Below are 20,084 nucleotides of genomic sequence, written 5' to 3'. Positions count from 1 at the left end.
CAATCTTGACGTTCATATGCCATAATAATCAATATAGTGATTGTGGGCATTAACGGAAAGACAAGACAAGACAATTCTACAGTTTGATGGTCACATGTGGCTTTCCATAGATAAGCCACAACTTTAGACCATGGTTTAGTTTAAACCAGAGTTCACAATAAGGGCCATCATCTCTAAATCACAATTATCTCTGTCATTCCTCTCATTTCATACAGGTGATTGTATGTAAAAGCAATGCATAAGCTCCCTGTAGGACTACGTGAGGGGGTAACACAATACTTCAACCTTTAATCCCCTCGATGACAAATCAAATATCCCCTGATTTAGGATTGAGTGCTAAAACTGGTTTGGGATTCTAGCTGGGATTTTCCCGCTTGAAGTTATTATCCAGGTCACGGGATCATGTTACTTTTTCTTTATTATATTCTCCTGCTTTTAAACCAATTTGATCTAACGACTGGCAACAAAAGCCACGCCCGCTTCATGGAAAGTAAAACGAATCCATCCTGCCCCTCAGAAACAAATAAATCATAAATAACGCATATAAGTAAATGGAACAATTGTTTGGTACAGAATATTACAAATAACTAAACTAGAATCCAAGAAAGAAACATGAACAGAGATATTGCATCTAAAATTCTGTGTTTAGTCTTGCAATAAAAAAAGTTTTAAGACATCATAAAGTATAGAGGTAGAGGGAATGGTAAAAATTTTGAAAGATGAAAATAAAAGACTGACATGAATAGCTGAAGCAGTTTCAAAATGAAATAAAAACAAATAAAAAGAAGTATTGAAAAGTATTTAAAAAGTCGGGTCCCTGATCAATAAACTGTTCGCTGTTGCCTTTGTGGTCACAAACCAATCCACATACATCTTTTAATATGGAGATGTCAATATAATATTACGATACACGTATATAACTCACAGATGATACAGGCCTATATTACTACACATGTACATTATACAGTGCGTATAAAAAAACGGGACAGATTTGAAAGGTCTATAAAATTTTTGTTTCAAATTATGATGTCTATATTTTGGTGTTAATAGATGCTCTGACGTCTTATCTTTCAATTGCCATCAAAAAAATTAGTTTCGTTCATGCTTGAGCGAACACGGAATGTTTTTGTACGGGGTTAAAAAGGAGGCTTGCGCCAAAATGGCATAAAATGATAAATATGATGATCGGACTTCTTGCTAATCAGCAGATTTCCTCTTAACCTTTTCATTATCTTTGCCATAATTTTTAAATTATGCGGTCAAATTTCATTTTCAAATCTATTAATTTGCTTGAATTGTTCTGTATTTGCTTCTTTTGGCTTTGAATATTCCTTCTTCAAGCAAAAACAATTTTTTTTTAACCGGATAATGGGAGAGCGTATATCTTTTTTTCAAATCCTTTCAGTGTGTGCTACAAAGGTTATGGTGCCTTTTGAACAGTGCCATACAGAGGGGCGGGGGCTCGGGGATGCCCCCCCCCCTCAATACAAAAAAAACATGACCAAGAAAAAAGTGGAAAGGAAATAAAAGGAAAGATTGAAAGTAAAATATGATATTATATTCTGAATATTATGTCAAAATCTATCACAAAATTTGATATTGTAATAAAAAGTGGGAATTTTTGCGTGCTCGCTCACAACTTTTTAATACATTTTACCCGATCTGCCATATCTAGCTCCTTCAAAATTTACTCAATACACCATTGCCATTAAAAGACATGAATCCATTCCTGTTTGTCCTGTCAAGCATATAATTAAACTTAGTCAAGGAATCAATAACCCCTTGAAAATGGATTCATGTCTTTTAAAGGTACCATAACATAATTTGTTTCACATAATAAAAAGATTTGAATAGTTTTCCCAATTAATAATGCAAATCTTCTTGCTTTGGTTGACAAAAAGTCTTCTTTTTTTACTTATGAGGGAAAATTTAAAGGTAAAAGAGTTTTAATAAAAAAAAAAATTAATTCAAGTAAATAAATAAATTTGTAAATAAAATTTGACAGCAAAATTCGAAAATTATGGCACTGATAATGAAAAGATTGAAAGGAAGTCTGCTGATTAGCAAGAAGTCTAATCATCATATTACTCATATTCTGCCATTCTGGCGCAAGCCTCTTTTTGAACCCCTGACAAAAACGTCACGTGTTCGCTCAAGCATAAAGAAAAGATTTTTTAAAATTGCATTTCAAAGATAAGATTTCAGAGCATCTTATAATATCAAAATATAGATATAATAATTTGAAACAGTTTTTATAGACTTTTCAAAACTGTCCCGTTTTTTATACGCACTGTATAAGAAAATAGTTCAGAAGGCCTACAATAAAAGAAATAATAACATTACTTTGAGATGACTCTACATTTTACATTAGTTTGGAAAGATAATCAATAGATTCGAAATTATAAAAGTGTCATTACATAATTCTGAAAAGATAATCCAATATAAGTCAAATTATTAAATCTCTATATTTCTTTCTTTGTATACATAATATAAATGTAGAGAAGTTTGCGTTTCCAAAAACGCGCGCGCGTGTGTTTGTGTGTGTTGGGGGTAATTTTTTATGATTGGGTACCCGTTTCTGCATATTCTCCTTGATACATAGGGGGATCCGATGATTTTTGTTACCATGGCAATGCTCGGAAATGAAAGAAGCACGATCTTCCATGCTAGTTCCTCCATTGTGGTCATCTCAATATGAATGACGTACGGGCATGACGGGTAGCTAGGGCCTTGTCTAACATGGATGTGAAAAGCCTCTCTCATGAATCCCCTCGTCGATCGAAGTAACTATGCAGGAGAAGAAATTAATTAGTACATTAAGAAAGAATCAAGGTAGATGAGAGAGATAGGGGTACAGACTTAAACAAAGTAGATATGACCGAGAGGATGAGCGAAATAGAGACCTTTGTAAGGTTTAATGCGCTATACAAAAAACTGTTATATTATTATTATTACTATATAGATAGATAGATAAGGAAGAGAGAGAGAGAGAGAGGGAGAGAGCGCGCGAAAGAGGCATATCGTGATAGAAAGAGCAAGGGAAAGAAGGGGTACATTAAAAAGAGAATAAATTACTGTGTGAGTTTAAACAGACAATGGTAAAGAAAACCTGGCTAGTATGAGCGTTTTTTTTTTATTCCTTTCGTTTCAGTAAATCAATTTTGCTATTGAAATTGTTACGATAGATATACTTTTTTATTTCCGCCAATCAGCTTTTTCTTTTTGAAAAATTAATTAGGTATATGAATATTTCACTGACAAAAGACCGGGTAGATGTTTCATAAAGCTGTTCGAAAAGTTACGTACAATTTTACACACGAATGGAATATGTTCTTAGGTCCCAAGTCAACTACACATGGATATATCACACAGCACAAAAAAGGGTCACCAGTCGTGTACAAAATCATTCGTAATTTACAAACAGCTCTACGAAACACCAACCGGGTTCGGATGAGCGCCAGGAACCAAAAATGACTTTTTTTCAGACATGCCTAAAAAGTTGGCACGTCTGTCGGCAATCATCATATGCATCTAACCTTGATGTCTGTTCACTCTCTGCGTCATCAGCGTAAAGGGCTATATATGGAAGATGATCTTGATTTTATACCCTTCTCTGTCATTTCGACTTTGGCAACGGCAGCCAAAGTTCAATTGGTGCCCACCGTGAAAGAGTTGAAATTCGGGTTGTTCCCTGATGTATCACTGTTCATCCCTTAAAAGATCGTTGCTAAATGTCAGCTATGACTGGGGGCTTACGCAGGAAGACAATATAAGAAAGGAGAAGAATAATGAATAATTAACTAACATGGTGAAGTCATGGATGAAGTGCGTTAGGTAATTTCAGGGACTAACTTGGCTTGTTGACCTATACCTTAAAATGAAAATAGCACCACCAAATAAAGGCTGATCAGACACACATGTAGGGTAAACTTTGTGCCTAACAAATATGATCTGTATCAATTACGGAATGAATATGATAAAAGCTCAAAGAATTTAAAGCAAGTGAATCCTCCCCACTCACTCGCATAACCATAGGTCATAACGTGGACATGTATATAGCTATACACCTTGTCTGAAATGTTGAATATTGCCTTTCTTTGCGGAAGATTTTAATACATGTAGTGAGCCGATTTGAAAAAGACAATGCATACATGCACTGGAAATGTTTTGCGATTCAAAAGTCCTTTTTCAAAAGTAATTTAATTTTTACCGTGTGTGTAAACGCCACTAAAGTTATATTATGGTAGTAATGATTTTCTTTATTCATAGTAAAATAAAAATAAAAAGGAATAGGAGAAACAATTGATATCGTTTCACTAAATGTTCACACAAATCACGCATAATGATCACTCAATATTATACGTGTTTGGAAGTCTTATTACGGTGATTAATGAGCATTAAGCCTTCGCCTCGCATATATGCTACTGCGAAGGGCAAGGCTGGGCGGTAGCTGTATAATGTTTTGAGGGATTATCCCGAAACATGGAAGCGACACTATTCCTCTCTGTCAGAATGATGGTAACCTATATTGACTTCAAGTTAATGCAAAGAAAGAAAAAACATATCATTTGGTGTCGTCTCACGTTGGCCGATACAATGTCATCCAAACTTATTTTTGATACCTGCTCATTATAACCATGAGCTACTATCATTTCGATTGACCGTATTAAAATAGAAAATGTGCCATAACCTGAGTGTAATTATAAGTAATCCTTATTATTTTGATGGTGGTAGAAAATGATTCTTTATCAGTAAAAACAGATGAATAGATCATGATTTTAAACCATGGACATCCTGTTAAATAAAAAGCTTGTCCATAATTTTAAATCATGATCTATTCTTCTCTTGAGATCATAGCCCTTGGAAGCAGTGAAACCCTTGTTTTGTTTTGTTTTTGCTTGTCAAATTTCAACAAGCACCCCCTGTTAAAGAATCGTTTCCAGAGGCCTGCTTGAGACATGATGCTACAGTCGCACCAAAGACACCGACTTCAAACCGACCATGGTACGTCATGGGAAAATATTACTACGTTTTATTCCAAAATCGGATCGCAGGCTAATCGCATGGTATGTGGTGGCCTTAAGGTTGCAATTAAAAATCATTGAAATTATAGGTTTGCAATTGAAATTTAAAACTGATTGCAGATGAGTTTCGTGAAGCACACCAACCCTTCATTCATGTCATTCTTTCTATTTCTGTAGCGATGCCGTCGTGGACTGGCCTGATTAAGTTATGGATATTTTGGCGGACATCCTGGTCGATAAATTGAATTTAAAACCGCAGCAATCACTGACATGTCAAGTGTTGGCCTGGTATTGTTGGAACGGTAATTCATCTATACTGAAGGAAACATTTAATAAAGAATGATAAAATCATGTTTGGGTGTCACTTGAACTAATACTTCGGTTATCCATTATGTGATAGTCTTGAAAGGTATATACAGTACATGGGTCTTAACTTCTTTGTTTCTCTGTAGAGATGACTCCGAGTTCAGGACATCCTCATTTGTAGCGGCCACAACAAGGGGGGGGGGGGGTCGGAGGGGTTGTGTTTCGAAGATAAACCAAAAGTATGTAAAATGTTTTGTAAGGCATATTTCAAGCCCATGGATTTGAAATTATAATGAAAACAGCACCCTTAACCGAATTTGGTCTATATGTTTTGTTACTTGTAAGTCACAAATTTTCACTGTCCTTACAACCACATTTCGTGCCATTTTGGTGTTCCTTTTCGATGCTGACATCTCCAAACCATATGACAAAGCAATTTTATTTATCATGGTTTTCTAACGTAACGTAAAAAGGCTTGAACCAGATGTTTTTTGGGCTTCTGCAAGGTTTTGCGTGGTTTTTTTTATTTGTGTTTTAATAATCATTTGTCTTTAAGTTTGTGTTTCTTTTGATATATTAATTCTGACAGAGGAAAGTCTGAAGGCAATAGCAGAGTGGAGCTCGTGTCAGCGAAATTAATCAGAAAGGCTTGACAAACAAAAGGAAATTAGGGATATGTTAAAAGTTGACTTAATTGATTGAAATTTATGCCAGTCACTCCACGAATTTTAGCTTTATTCAGAAACATGAACAATAACAGAAAACAGTATTCTGATATTAATGACGTCTTACAATATCTCCTCGTTTGTTCAAGCAGTTGTATTCAAAAGGTGTTTCCGATTTATACAGAATGACTATTTAAATATATGGGGATTCTTACGTCATATCAAGATGTTTTCATTTGAAATAATTGTGCTATTTATGAGGTTAGTTACATATGACCTGGTTAACAAATTTTCGGAGAATAACCTATTTTTGTATGCACTCTAAACCTCTACGTAATTTTCTTCTTGCTAAGAATCTTTTAATTGCATCAACGACATGACGCATATCAGATAAATGTAAGAAATGCGATTCAGGACGTTCGATCATCCGTTCATAGTTTATATAGTTAGAAACTTCTGCCCCAACTGATATAGGATTCGATTTATAAAACAAACATATGTACATATATAAATAAATAAATAAATATATATATATAAATGAATAAATATATATTTATATATATATATATATATAGATGTATATATACATATGTATATATAAATATATATATATATATATACATATATATATATATATATATATATATATATTTTTTTTTTTTAATAACCATTGCTGGTCTTCTTTATTCATCAAACAAAATATATTCACAGTGCTAACATTTGCCTCCATTTCTGGAGGGAAATACATGGTTTTCTGGATTTCACATTTTCTTCTATCTGTAAACGATATCTTAATAGGTAAAACAAAATATTAAACAGCCTTTGAATCGTTATTTTCCTTTTAGATTTATGAATGGTATGTAAAGCATAATTCAAAATTATATCTACATCATTTTTTTCTTTTGATCTAAATGAAATTCCTGATAATATATGACATGGCTGGAAATGATATATAATGATATATATATATATATATATATATTCAATGGTTGTTTCCGATTCACAAAGGGAAAATGGGGCCACAAAATTCATTATGTAATCAAATAAATAAGAATTAAAATAACGTATGAACATGGAGAAGTAACAGAAATAGAAAAAAATAGACCGATTTGAAAAGGAATTATTGAAAATACAGTAAATTAAAGTGGAAAGTGAAAATGCAATTTACCGAAAAGGGCACTGATTGAATTGTAAATGAGCTTTGAAAGGGGAATTAGCAGAACAAAAATTCAGTATTTTTGTTTGATACATATACTGGTACAAAAATGGGAATAAATAAAAAACACATTTGTCGTTATTAGAATTTAGGGCATATATAGAAGGAAAATGACAATTTCAACATGGAAAATTGTAGTTAATCCGATAAAACTAAATGTGTTTTGCATTAAAAAAGAGACGTTATTTGCAGGGTGAACCGCCTCTAATACAACTATTAGATATAATTTCACGAAAATTTCCTAAGTGATATTTCCTTAGTTTTCCCAAAACTATATCGGGGAAAAAACCCGATCCTGGCATTTAATGCAGTAATTTCATTTCAAACCGCGAGGGTACGGATGACGCCATTTTCCGCCATCAACTTTATCTCGGTTTTCACGTTTTCACGCTTTCGCGCGCAAAATGAAATGGAATATGAAAGGGGTGCGCTGTGAAACGCCTCTGTAGACAGAACCCACACATGAGCTAATCACATGAAGGTAATGATCAATTAAAATGTTGGAGAAAAAACTGTGGAAGATTTAGGAAACACTAGAGATCTTTTAGATTTAATTTTGTTACGTTTAATGACAGCAATATGGGTCACTTGGCCAAATAATATAGCGGGAACAGAATAACCGATCATCATGAACAATGAACTGACTCTGTTCTTATAAAAGAAAAAAAAACTATTATAATTAAATAATTTGCTTTGATGGCCTTGAACATGTATATATGATATGACGGGAAATAAATGAATTATCTAAAGATAGTGTAATATAAAACATTTAGAATTATTGTTTGATAGGTTAAAATGATCTGGATAATTACCTGCTTTGAGTAACTATGATACCCATCCTCAACTTTTAAGAATTTGGACGGATATGATATGTACATGTACGACTACTATCCATTGTAAGGATAGAATCAACAATTATCATTTACAGGAGGAGGTATCTAATTATGATTGAGGAATATGAAGGGTTTTTTTTTTCAACAGAAGCAGAAAAGCAGAAACAATAACAATTAAGTTTTTTCTCATCAAGGCCGTTAGTAAATGTCAATTTCTGCGTTCAACTTCTGTTACTTCCTGTATTATTAATTCGTAGCATTTGACGAGACAGGTGATGTGCGTGTGTGGGGTTGGGCAGTGAGGGTGTGTGCAATTTAGGAAAGAAATGGGCGACTTGTCATTAAGTGTTGATGGATCTCTCTCTCACTCTCTCTTTTAAAAATCTCCATCTCTTTCCTCTTCTCATACATGGTGCCCTCACCCTTGCGGTTTCTCGTTCAAGTTGGTTCACCCGTGGCCAATGTTATAAATGTTGGCAACGTTCGCATCATTAATCGACTTTTGACAGTCTTGAGATCACCATTAGATGTAACCAGAAGGGGATTCAATTCTATTATATTCCGCTTGGGAGTATAATCTCACCGTCATTGCTAAGGTTGTGGATTCCTATATATAAATAGCCAGACAGACCCACGTGCGGGTCGTTTACAGAGATTAACACGGATGACGGTCGGTTGTCGGGAAGGGGCAGAGATCTGGAAAGTGGGTGAACTCGTCCTACAGCCTGTCTCATAGAGCAGAGGATACAATAAGCCGCAACACCTCTTCCAAGGTATCTCCAGTCTTTGAACGTAGCCCCATTCTAAATGACTTCTGTCCACCAATAAAGTAGGTTATTGAAGGGTTTTATTATCCGTGACGCTGCAGGGGTCAGTTCCTACCGGTCAGGCGGCTGGTATCAACTACAAGGCTGATTGTCTCTTTGTGCACATCGTCTTCCTCGTCATAATTATCGGATATTGTCTGAATCTATTCACGAGGACTTTTGACAGCCTTCGCATTACCCCCTAAGGCATCATGAGGACATTTGTAGTATCCATCTTTTTATTATGTGTTGCTGGCCGTGCCTATGGGCAAGCCATGCCTGGACAGAGTATGTACCCTATGCAGGGGTGTGCTCCAGGATGGACTAATTTCGGCAAATTCTGTTACAAGTGAGTATTTCTTTACTTCAATTTTTTTTCAATTAGTTAATATGAAGAGGGAACTGGTAGTACACAAAATGGCAATCGATCAAATGAGGAAAACTTTCGACGAATGAGAAGCGGTCTATTTTCTCACTCTATAGAAAAAAAATATTTAAGAAAGGTTTACTGCGTGTACATGTAAATATACAATGTGTATATACAATTCTTCAAGTAGATATGCTTTATTGGTTGTCTGCCAGTACATTACAAAAAAATCAACAACAAAGGACACCTTTATTTGTAAGTAGAAAAATACAATGTGTACATACACATATAAACTTCTTATCTTTAAAGGTTATTTTTTGTAATATATTTTTTTGCCATGTTAAGTAGCAAAATTAATTGTAGAGCATATTTCTAAATCAATTTCATCCATTGGAATAGTAGACAGAAAATATTCAATGCATTACCTTTCTTGATATAAATCATATTACGTAAAGTGCTATCATAACCATAATCATGACTAAAGTCTCGACGCAGAATACTTTCTAGAGTTTTTGCCCTAAATAATTAAGATGAATATTTGACTTGTATAGTATTCAAATCCCTAACATCTATAAACTAAATTGAGAAAAAATATTATTATTGGCATGTCCCATTAAAATAAGACTTTGAGATCCATCATAAAAGGAGTGAGAGCGGATGTTTTGAAATGACTTACGGAAGAAAGAATACAAGATAAACTCAGCGGCGTCTTTTGTGAAGACGGGAAGATAGATCATTACGTAATCACAAACCATCAAACTTATGCACGTCATATTATGCGACTAATTTATCTTCAAACAGGATATCAGTAGCCCCTTCCTCTTCCCTTTCACTGACGTAGGTTATTTTTTTCATGACTAAACATAAAGATGGTACATTATTTACAAATGAGAAAAACGAGGAAATCTTGCTAATCAGAAACGGGATTGCCTGAAATAACGAATTTTTCTTTTTACTTTCGAAATGGCTTCCTATAACTGATGGGGTTTAGGTAGAAAATTGACAACAACAAAATCAGAGCAAGAAAATAATTCGAATTATCATTTTTTTTATTCGTAATCATAAAATATATATTGTTAATATTTAAACACCATTATCCTGATCATTATGCCAATCTCTAAAGCAAAATTTAAAGACAGTTCTTTTTAGTAATGACCTCTGACCTTTCAGAATCATTGGGGAGTTTATAAACTGATTATAAGAATGGTATACTAAAACATCTTATTTGCAAATTGATGTAAATGTAATCGGATAAAAAGGGAGCAAACATCACGATTAGGTTTCCAGTCTCCTCTGACATCAAGTTATCCTCAAAATAGAAATTTGGTTTCCGATTTTGAGTTTCAGGGGATGGGAGAGATAGCTTTTCTTTTTCTGTAACCATGAATCACCGACGGAACATTACTGGAAGTCATTTGGCAATGCATGCTCGAGCCGCTGGTTCTGAAAAAGAAGTTAAAACTTGCTCGATGCATACTTATTCTTTATGCTTGTTGTCTATGAGCCAGAAAAGAAGAGATCATCGCCTAAAATTAGTTCTCGTACCGTCCATGACCCCTGTATGGGGAGGGAGAGGGACCCGAGGGAAGGTTACAAAGGTTTAGTTCTGCGTGCAGGAAGCACGGAGGGATGCATCACGAGGTCCGGGCTGGAGGAATGAGGTACCTTACTCATCCTATCAAAATGGTAGTTAAAGATATACTGGAGGACTGCATCATTTTCATTATCATATTTCTCTATTACTTTCGAGTACCCTAGACATCCAAACTTAGTCAATCGACTTAATCACTGAACAATCACCAAATAATAGGGATTCCAGAAAGTCCCCAAATTTCAATATTAAATTACTTCTTGTATTTCTTTCATTTTCTTTTTTGTTTTCTGATTGTTTGCTTTTTTCAATATCATTAATACGAGCGACATAGAACACTGACGGAAAATACTTGGTTGTACCCACATCTTTCTATGATATGAATCGGAAATTTATTTTGTTTAGAACAAAAATCTTTGAAAATCCATTTTAAAAATATCAAGAAAAGATAGTAGATTTATTAAAAAACAACAACTATAGACAAAAGTCAGTCATATTCATCTACTAGCGGATAAAAGAGTCGATAGGATTTTCATTCCCTATGAATCATTTAAAATATATAATTGCTTTTTAATCCTGAACAAAAAAAAATTGATATACCTCTGAATCCTTTTGTTATCGTAATGTTTCGCAATAAACTGTGCGATGCTATTAACTTTTGCCACGGCCGAATTGGTTTTTTCTGAATCTTTCTTTTCTCTCTCTCTCTCTCTTTTTGCCTTGCCTTTGTTTTTTCGCTTGAATAGAAATATTTGTGAATGCAACTAGGCAGGTATGGATAAAACGCAAACATGTGCTAGCGGTCACGTGGAGAAACATCTTTGGTCACCGTAGGAACCACCATGAGCGTCATTTCCGTTTGTCTGCTTTATCATTATCTTACTGCGTTTTTTATCATTTGATCGAAAAGTTTTCTTAGTTGTATGAATCATAGACCACCTTCTCCCCGATATAATCTCTACCACTTAACATATTTTTTTTTTGAAATTCTTTTTTATAATGTGACTTTTGAATAATACGATCTAATTATTTTCTATTTGTGTGTTTCGAGGGAAAATCTACTCATGTGAGTTTTAAAAAGGGAATATCCTCGATGGATGACATGACTATGTAGCGAAGCCTATTAGATAATATAGTAGTTGCTTGTCAATCAATTGATAGGGTTAGGCGAAATAATTACTGCTGTTTTCCATTAATTAGAAACATTAACCACATTGTTTCATGAATAATAAAAATTGACAAAAATGTTTTAGCCCTGTCACAACAACCTTATATTCCCATCTGTGTTTTCTCCATTGATTTTTTTTTCGTTGTTTATTATTTATTTCAATAATCATTCATCTCTTTCTGATGGAGTAATCATGGCCATTTGCAGATTTTTATTCGGGGCGGGGCAAGAAGCATATCATTTTTCGAAGAAACTCGAAAGCGAGGGAGCAAGGTGACTGAGCTTGACTTAGGGCGCTCTGAATTTTATAAAGCAAAATTTAATGGCACTCTTTTAGGTGAATTTTCTGTAAATGTTCAGTAACGAATGTAAGTTTTTAAACTGGGGGGGGGGGGGGCCTTCCACTGTTCCCATGCTGCGTACGGTCATGGGAATCACATCACTGTCATCATGACCGACATCTCACATGCTCTGGTATTCACGGAGCGGTTTCTGACAATGCCACCGGATGTGCCCGATCATTGGTTCTTTAATTAGCGCAAACCAGACGTCATGAACGTCTAAGAAAGCAAGCAAGCTGAAAATATGTCCTGTTGGTTAACTTTGCGGATGTTCCTCACATTAGGCCAGTGGTCTGTTGGCCATCGTCCGCCTCATCTCGAGTATGACCTAATTGCATACAATAAACCTAATAGACTACAACATTCGGGCTTCATAACTCTGGAACTGATTCACCGGTGTTTAATTAATAGAAAGTATGGCTATTTTCTCTAGGTATTCCTAATGATTTACTCTTAAGATTTTATTATCATGTACTGAACATTATTCACCTCTTTAACGATTACCCCCCCCCCCAAAAAAAAAGGGAGAAAATAATCGTCGTAAAAACTTCTGTCCAGATTCAATCAATAAAGTTACCATAACCACACGAAGTGAAACCCTTTTATCATAGCCCTTACTTAGGCCCCTGTGACATTGATAAAGCTTAGAGATTGATCGTGGCGTTGATGTGTTTGTTGATTGATCATACACACCAATCGATGCAATCAATGGTAGAAAGCAGCCCTGTGATTAGCCATTGTTACGTGACCCCGTTGCGAGTGAACTCCCATAAAATTTTTCTCTATCCTATAAAAGTCACTCCATTTGGGCAAGGACATCTCCTCCATGATCAAATTAGTTGTTTTCTCTATCCTATGAAAGTCACTCCATTTAGACAATGATAAAGTCTAAGTGCTTATATTCAATGTTCCTCTATCCTATGAAAGTCACTAATTTAGACTAGGATAACGTCTCAATGCTCAAAATGATTTCTCTATCCTATAACGTCTCAATGCTCAAAATGATTTCTCTATCCTATACAAGTCACTCCATTTGGGCAAGAACATCTCCTCAATGATAAAAATAATCGCGTTTTCCATCCTATGAAAGTCACTCCATTTAGACAAGGATAACGTATCAATGTGATTTCTATATCATATGAAAGTCACTCAATTTGGACAAGGATAACATCTCAATGCTCAAAATGTTCTCTCCATCCTATTAAAGTCATCTCCTCAATGGTCAAATTAAACATTTTCTCTACACTATGAAAGTCACTTTATTTAGACAAGGATAAAGTCTCATTGCTCATAATGATTTCTCTATCCTATGAAAGACACTACGTTTAGACAAGGATAAGGTCTCAATGCTAATAATGATTTCTCTATACTATAAATGTCACTCAATTTTGGCAAGAACATCTCCTCAATGATCAAATTAAATGCTTTCTCTACCTTATGAAATTCACTCCATTTAGACAAGGATAACGTCTCACTGCTCATATACCATGATTCCTCTATCCTATGAAAGTCACTCCATTTAGACAAGGATGACGTCTCACTGCTCAAAATGATTTCTCTATCCTCTGAAATTCACTCCATTTAGACAAGAATATCTCCTCAATGCTGCAATTCAATGATAACTCTGTTCTGTAAAAGTCACTCAACTTAACAAGGATATTTCCTCAATGCTCAAAATCAATTCTGTACCCTGTAAAAGTCACTGCATTTAGACAAGGATATCTCCCCAATGCTCAAATTCAATGATTGTTCTATCCTATGAAAGTCATTTAATTTTGACTATGATATCTTATCGATGCTCAAATTGAATGATTCCTCTACAATTTATACCAAAAATGTATTTTTTTTAATAATAATCTTTGGTTAACATGTGTACAAGTTCTAGAATTTGCAAAAAAGGTTAATTGACCGTCGGCTTAAAGCCATCTTTGATACATTAATAACCCTCTTTAAAAGACCCTCCTTGCTGGGAAAACCATAGTGCTCTACAGTGTGGCCAACAATGTGTTTACAGTGTGGAATGCAATGTGAAAATATCTTCATAATGTTAATTTTTAGCATTGGAAAAGAGTCAATCATATACTTACCTCATCCAATAAGTAAACACTCTAGCACATACTGTGTGGCACTGTGTTTTTCCAGGAGCGCTCAAACCTTTGATATTTTCTTTATCTTCAACTAATCAAACCCGAATCGTGCTGCTCCTTTTTCTTGGGTCACCGCTTAATTCCTGTTCAGAGGAGGGTACAAGATCTGACTTTAGGGTTGAGAGACTGCATATTTTTGACAGTGCATTGGCCTGGTAGAAAGGTCCACACCGGAAGGTGCTGCATCGTCTGGTCCTCCCCTAAGTGGCGGATGGGCCTCCATCCCTACTGTAGCCCCATAAACATTAGCTGCGTAAAGGGAATGATCATCAGTGGCACGACAATTTGCAATGTAATAACCAACAATTAGTTTGTTTTTCTTTTCATCATCCTCAGATATTTTTGGGAACGTCTACCGTTTATGCAGGCCCAGATTAAATGTCTTAGTTTCCGTGCCAGTCCGTTAGCCCCTCGAGGACACCTCGTCACAGCCAAGGACCAGCAGCACAATAGGTTTCAACACAATTTCCTCAGGTTTACAGGCGGGGGAAACAACAAAGTATGGATGGGACTGGCAGAAAGGCGTTATAATGAGTAAGATTCCTCTCACATTGGTTCCCCACAGAAAAGAAAATAACGAATAAAATTGTTGTTACGTTGAAGGTATGCGATACTTCTGCGACAAGACTATCAAGTACTTTGCTCAGTACTGTCGCTGTATGTCGCTTACTTTCAGCATAACGGCCAATGCATGGCTTCATCCTACTCCCAAATATAGGCAAGCATTATTTATGACAATTTTAATAGTCCTTTTTATTTTAGATAACATTTTAGCCGAGTGCCCCAGTACTTTTGAAAGGGTTACTGTACAGAACCTTTAGTAACATGTTGGTTGTTGATGTTGCTAATCGTAAAGTTAAGCACTCAACCTTCAAGGGAAATGTATCATTGCTAACCCTGGGAACTAGTTAGATGACCTTTGGGGCAAAACGCAAGTACACGTATATTAGAATTAAAATAAAACACTTTTAATTTTCGATTTAGAGCTAGCTGTACATCTAATGGGTCAGAATTGTAATTGCCAAAATATCAAGGTCGTAAGAAGAAAAAAAGAACCCTTTTATGGAATAAATAAAGTTTTGTCGACCTTTAATACCATTAAATAATTGTGACCTTTTTATGAAAACTTTCCGAATATCACTTTTCGGTAAACTATGAAAAAAAAACTTTGAAGTCGATCCCTTAACTTATATTTGTTTGACATTTACTTTGTTCACTACCTCTGCAGATTCTGGTGGGCAGATGGCACGCCTTTCCATCCACACGACTGGAACCTGTTTAAACCGGATCAACCTCAACAGAACCACCACATCGATGGAGTACATACCTTTGATAATTATCCATACCAAACATGGGTAACCTCTAGCCACGAGACACAAATGTCTTTTATTTGTCAATATAAATATCTTCCGTGATGGAGTGCTCATCAGAATAATAAAAAAATCACACTGATCAATATAGGCATTTATTAATTACACATGCGCCTTTGGGTGGAAATATGGAACTTTCGAGCACCACTGAAGGGAAAGTAGTTCCAGATACAAATAAATCCATCTGCGCTTACTCTCTCCTTATTTCTTTAGGACATCTTCCATCTTCTTTGCCTTCCATCGTGTATTCGGAAGTTACATATTCGGAATGTGTGTTTAAACTTAATCCTGGCAATAAAGGAAAACAACAGCAATGACATCGGGGGAAAATAAGTATGAAATGAATCAAAATTTTGGTACAATAATCTCTGTCATAAATACTGGATAAGGATGATGAAACATATCACTCCATAGAATTGTGGACTAAAATATTTGTTTGATCATGACTCGGGATGCGATCAATTCAACTTTCCTCATATCGTTGCCTCAGTTATGACAAACGAGGCACGGACATCCATACACCCAATGTTCTTGAGGACAATTCAGCCTAGATTTCTTTTTCAGGTAAAAATATCAAGGATAGTGGACGGATAATCGCGATTTGACGTTGACGTGTATGTCGACGTAAAATGGAGTGTTAATGTAACTAATGAATAAATGATTACAAATAGATAAATCATCTAACAATACTACTGATGATACAAATCTCATTATTTAGCATATACCAATGCCGAATGCGTCCCTAGGAGCTCTGTAAAAAGGACAGAAAAATCAAGAAAAAGAAATAATTGTGCAGGGAAGTTATTAACATTTTTAAAAAGAATCGGACATAGTAACCAATGTGTGTTTGCATATGTGCCAGACCGAAAATCATTGGAAATATGAACAAAAATTCTAGTAGACACTATCCAATGATCAAGGACAGTTGTCTACAAAATAAAGAAAATAAATTTCATGATCTTTCACGAAACGCTCTCCTGCTCTAAGACTATCTTGACTATCTTGATGGGCTTAATTGATTTGATAGTTTTATAGTTGACAGCATGGCATTGGGAACGTAACTGCACAAAGTAAAAGTGCATGGTACACTTATATAAAAGTTTTTAAACATAGCACGATATATAACTGGGCGTTGTGGCGTGCGCCTGTAATCCAAGCTATGTGGGGAAGTTACAAATTGATGCAGAGGTTCGAGGTTCGAGCCCTGGTCACGTCTTTCGGATGGTGACGTTAAAGGTCGGTCCCAGACGTAAATAATCATATCTGATTGATACACGTCTGACAAAATTCAAATACACACACACGATATATTATACTAGTAGATAAGATTTCAACTCTTCCCATTTTAAATACAGTAATTCAATCCTTTAGGGGTGACAACATAAATTTATATATATTGATTAGTATATTATTAATTGATTAATTTTGTCACCACGAAAGGATTAAATTATTGCATTCAAAATTGCAAGAGTTGAAACCTCTATTGTTTTAAATGGTCAAAGTAAGCTGTAAAGTAGATTGATTCTTTTAATAAATGATTTCTAGTGTTCACTATGAAACTGTATGTATCATGTGTAATGTATCGTGAGAATGATATATGGTACATGTAGGAGAAAGGTGGTTGTTTTACGGACATACTTTGTTGTTGCTGATTTATACCTATTTCGGATATGCGTCACTCTTCGATGCAAAAAAAAGGGATGGTGATAATTATTATCGATTATCTGGTAGAAAGAAATTATGATATTTCGTTAAAATAAAAATACATTTCATAGAGATTATTGGAATGGACGATATTATTATTGTTTGAAATGAAATGTAAATAGCATATAATTTATTTGCATATGATGTCGCATGAATCTCTCTGTATTTCTAAAAAAATGATGCTTTCTGAATAAAGTTCTAGGTATTTTATATTCTTATTTTTTTTGCTTAAAGATACGGAAGAGGAGCGATGATTACTGCAATGCATTCCGCGTTTCATTTTCTGTTTTTCAAAATTTCAAGCTCTTTTAGAATATCATTGAAACAAAGAAATAAAGAATTGGGTAAAACAAAGAAATACCGAAATGTAACAAATGTGATTGTAAAAAGAAAACTATACAAGTACAGATTTAGGTGATAAAACTTTTGGAATGATTTTAAAACATTAACAATATAATACGAAATGCTTTTAGTAAACCATATGTGGGAAATGCTCAAAAACCATTCTTTAATGTCTTCGTTTGTAAAATAAATGTGATCTAATTTGGAAAACAAGAAAAATAAAATATAAAACTTTTTTAATTGTAAATCATTTACATTCATTAATACTAATATTTGTGAAGTTTATTCTACAATAAAAAGAAAAACTGGTTGATTGTCATGTTTTGAAATCTTAATGGTCGAATTTACTTACTTTATAAATTTAAACATGTATAAATAAATATGAATGTATATATATATATATATATATACATAATTGGTATGGTGTCGAAAATCTGTCTATCTGACGGTCTATCGGATCGGGGTTGCCCTAGCCACTAACCCGTCTCTGTGGTCTAGTGGTTAAGGCACCGGCGTTCAAAGCTGGGGGCCCGGGTTCGATTCCCGGCAGAGACATTTTTCGGCATCACCAATTTTTCCAAAAGGGTAGATAGCTCTGGGGAACCTTGATTTAAGCTACGCCTACCATTGTTCTCTTCATCCATTTCTTTCACACTATATATATATATATATATATATATATATATATATATATATATATATATATATATATGTATATATATCGTATATATATATATATAGAGAGAGAGAGAGAGAGGGGGGGGGGAGGGGTGGAGTGAAAGAGAGAAGCAACAAAGTGATGATGATAATGATGATGATGATGTTTATCATGATCATAAGATTATCCACGTCATATTGCGCCATATTTCTTTAAAAAACATTCATAAGCAAAAAAATAGTGAAATATGAATTGCTCCTGCTAGAGAGAGAGATAAAGTGAAAAAGAAGAGAGAATGAGAGAGAGAAAGATAAATATCAAAAGCAAATTATGGGAATAGAGATACAGAAAGAAAGATACAGAGAGGAAAGACAGAGAGATAAATAATAAGATAGAGAGAGGAAAGAACATACAGAACAGACGAAAAATATAGAGAAGAGGGAAAGGGGGTAGGGTAATAGAAATATAAATTGATTTTAAGGGCAATGGAGGGAGGGGGTTAGTGTAGGCCAGCGCTACCCTGGTTTTTTCAGACCATGTTTCAATACCTTAAGGGCCTGAGCAGACTTCCTCCATAGGAAGCGCAGGAAGTTTATAAAGCTATTTTCAGTTACACTCTTGTCCTGTCAGATAACCGCTTTTAACACAGTCATAGGGAGTGGAGGTGGTAAATTGCCAATCCGTCTACTGCCAACTCGTCCACTCACCACATGGTCTACTTTCATTTAGTCTAATGCCATTCTGTCCACAAACATTTCGTCTAACAACCGTTTGGTCCATTAACCATTGATCCAATCATCATTTCGTCTAATCACCATTTCGTCTATGACCATTTCGTCTCACAACCAGTTGGTCTAATTTTCATTTAATTTCCATTCCATTTTGCACAGTTTAACACTAAGTCCAATTAGACCAAATGGTATACGGACTAAATGGCTATTGGACCAACTGGTTATTAGACGGAATGGCATTAGACTAAATGAACGTAGACCATTTGAGTGGACGAACTGTTGGTAGACCAAATGACAGTAGACGAGTTGGCAATTGGACGAATTGGCATTATACGAATTAGAAAATAAACCAGTGGAGGTGGGGGATTCTTTTGCATGTTTTTCATATATATATGGTTTTTTTACAGAAATTTTAAAAACCTTTTAGTGATAATTTTCCTTCTAAATTCCTTAATTTTTCATAAATCACTACCGGTCACTTGTGTAGATCAGCTCCAAACTGTTCCGTTCATATTCATTAAGCGTTACGTTATAGTCCATTACAGATGGGAGATACCTAGATACTTCTCTTCATGTTGATTTATCTTTTAATCGCCCGTATTGATGAACTTATAAATTACTTGTGAACAATTGGTTACCAGAACTCACCGGATAGTGAGGACACTCGGTTAACCACTTAGAGTTCGAAAGCATGGTTAATCGAAGTCGAACCCACCGAATAGTAAGGTAACTAGACACGGGAAAAGCCTCATACAATGCCATATAGATAGACACACTCTGAAAGCACTGAGTAAAATCTTTACCCAATATTGGGT

At 34.9% G+C, this 20,084-nt stretch overlaps 1 protein-coding gene across 1 annotated transcript; it reads left to right on the top strand.

Annotated features, from left to right (window-relative positions):
- The first annotated feature begins 8,508 nt into the window (after window positions 1-8,508).
- LOC129282511 (lithostathine-2-like) lies at window positions 8,509-18,209 on the top strand. The gene is made up of 3 exons (XM_054918404.2): window positions 8,509-9,199; window positions 14,801-14,998; window positions 15,693-18,209. Exons 1-3 carry the CDS (start codon window positions 9,063-9,065, stop codon window positions 15,877-15,879), a joined length of 522 nt encoding a protein of 173 aa, XP_054774379.2. The 5' UTR covers window positions 8,509-9,062; the 3' UTR covers window positions 15,880-18,209.
- Window positions 18,210-20,084: the final 1,875 nt, after the last annotated feature.

Source organism: Lytechinus pictus, chromosome 19 (assembly GCF_037042905.1).
Source record: "Lytechinus pictus isolate F3 Inbred chromosome 19, Lp3.0, whole genome shotgun sequence".
NCBI lineage: Eukaryota > Metazoa > Echinodermata > Echinoidea > Temnopleuroida > Toxopneustidae > Lytechinus > Lytechinus pictus.
The sequence above is the reverse complement of the archived record's forward strand: the minus strand, read 5'-3'. Positions and strand labels throughout refer to the sequence as shown.